General features: G+C 39.3%; 1 gene segment (V, D, J or C); it reads right to left on the minus strand.

Annotated features, from left to right (window-relative positions):
• Positions 1–550: 550 nt before the first annotated feature.
• On the minus strand, positions 551–1,549 carry LOC125789913 (probable non-functional immunoglobulin kappa variable 6D-41). The segment is given in 2 exon segments: positions 551–1,269; positions 1,396–1,549. Coding segments are annotated over 2 exon segments (393 nt in total).
• Between the last annotated feature and the right edge of the window lie 533 nt (positions 1,550–2,082).

A 2,082-nucleotide genomic window follows, 5' to 3' on the forward strand; every position in this document is an offset into this window, starting at 1 on the left:
CTATGGAGTCAGTGGTGGTTGCTAAGGCATTACTATGGTATTCGTGGTGGTTGCTATGATGTTGCTAAGTAGTTGCTAGGTCCTTGCTAAGGCATTACTATGGTATCCATGGTGGTTGCTACAATTTTGCTAAGCAGTTGCTATGTGGTTGCTAAGGTCTTGCTAGATGTTTGCTAATGCATTGCTAGGGTATCCATGATGGTTGCCATGGTGTTGCTAAGCAGTTGCTAGTTGGTTACTAAGGTGTTGCTTAGGCAGTGCTATGGTATCCATGGTGGTTGCTATGATGTTGCTAAGCAGTTGCTAGTTGGTTGCTAAGGTGTTGCTAAGGCAGTGCTATGGTATCCACGGTGGTTGCCAGATGGTTGATATATATATATATGTATATATATGTATATATTATAGAATCCAGTATTATTGTATTGTAGTTGTGTTTAGAGCAGGAGGTTTTTGTACAGCCAGTAAACCAGTCTGTACCACTTTACCTTACTTCTTTAGTGTATCAGAGCTGTTCTACTGAGGTAATATCTAGTGAGAAAATGGGATAAACTCTACCCAAACAACATGAGTACAAACTATTAGCTCAGAGTTATTGAGTGGATAATTATTGAGGTTGTTTATTACAGTAAAATGTTGTTAATCTTGAATATTTAGTGAAGTACACTGACTATACTTATGTTTATCCCTCACCACACCAACAGAAACCTGTCCACCAGCAACAGATGAGCAGTAGGAGCACAAAGAGCTCTAACAGAGTGTATCTGAAGTGCTGTATGAATGATGGCTCTGTGGTTGTTCATAGATATGTGTGTGTTGAGTTGTGTGCTGGTGTGGTGTGTGTTTCCTTTCCTCCACAGAGTGTGTGATTGTGCTGTTTCACATCCTCCCCCTCAGCACCTGCAGGGGGTTTTTGTAGGACTGAATATCACTGTGTGAGAGGTTGAAGCTTATAAGTGTTGTAATGATCCATCATACAGTAATAATCTCCTGTATCTTCAGTTTGGACTCCACTGATGGTCAGAGTGAAGTCAGTCTTGGATCCACTGCCACTGAAACGAGCTGGAATACCTGAGTGTAACTGGTTTGCGAGTTTAATCAGGAGTTTAGGAACTTCTCCAGGTTTCTGCAGATACCAGGATACACAGTCATATCTGCTGCTACAGTCGTTGTGGACAGCAACATTAGCATTACAGCTGATGGAGACTGTTTCTCCTGGAAGAGCAGATTTAACTGCAGGAGTCTGAGCGATGGTGGCCTGACCTCTGGACTCTGTGACGACATAAGAAAACAGAAGAAGAAACAGAGACTGAGTTCAAGACCATCATTAAGGTTTTTATACTTTACTGAATTGAACATCATTTCTATTGTAGTTCAGTCTGCTGGCTGAGGTCTTACCTTGAGTCCAGAAGATCAGAGTCCAGATGAAGATGGTGATCAGGGTCATGGATGCTGTGGGTGAAGTTTGTGGAGCAGCAGCTCTCAGTCATGAAGTGTTAAACTCACAGGACTATAAATACACAGAGAGCACTGAAGCATCATGGGCTGATAATGCAAAATGGAACCTCTCCATGGAATCACTGGCACTGCCCTGAGAATATAAATCATATTAGTTACATTAATAATAAAATTATTATTATTTCTAACATTTCTTCAACAAGCTAAAAAAAACAAACAGAATTCCAACCACTAAAGTACGTCTCTCAGTAGAAACCATGTCAGGAGGAAACGTGTAAGAACTAGAGCTGTACCTGAATAAGATTCGGCTGTTCAGTATAAATATTTTACTATTTGTTAATGTTTTTTCTCTTATATAATTATCTAACCATCAGAAAATTCTGGTGTCTGAGTTTCAGTGCTGAGTTTCACCACATTAAGAAAATCAACAGAGTCACAGGAACATATTTTTAAACATTTAAAAATCACTAAAAATTGATGCAGCACATGATTAATGATCAGAATTGCAGCCTAATTTTAATTACCAACATATATTTCCAGCCCATCATAAACCAGTTCAGGACAGATGAAGCACATCTTCATCACACACTGACTTTATTTAAAATCTCTATAAAAAAAACAGAGAAT

Source organism: Astyanax mexicanus, unplaced genomic scaffold, assembly GCF_023375975.1.
Source record: "Astyanax mexicanus isolate ESR-SI-001 unplaced genomic scaffold, AstMex3_surface scaffold_32, whole genome shotgun sequence".
In the NCBI taxonomy this organism is placed as follows: Eukaryota; Metazoa; Chordata; class Actinopteri; order Characiformes; family Acestrorhamphidae; genus Astyanax; species Astyanax mexicanus.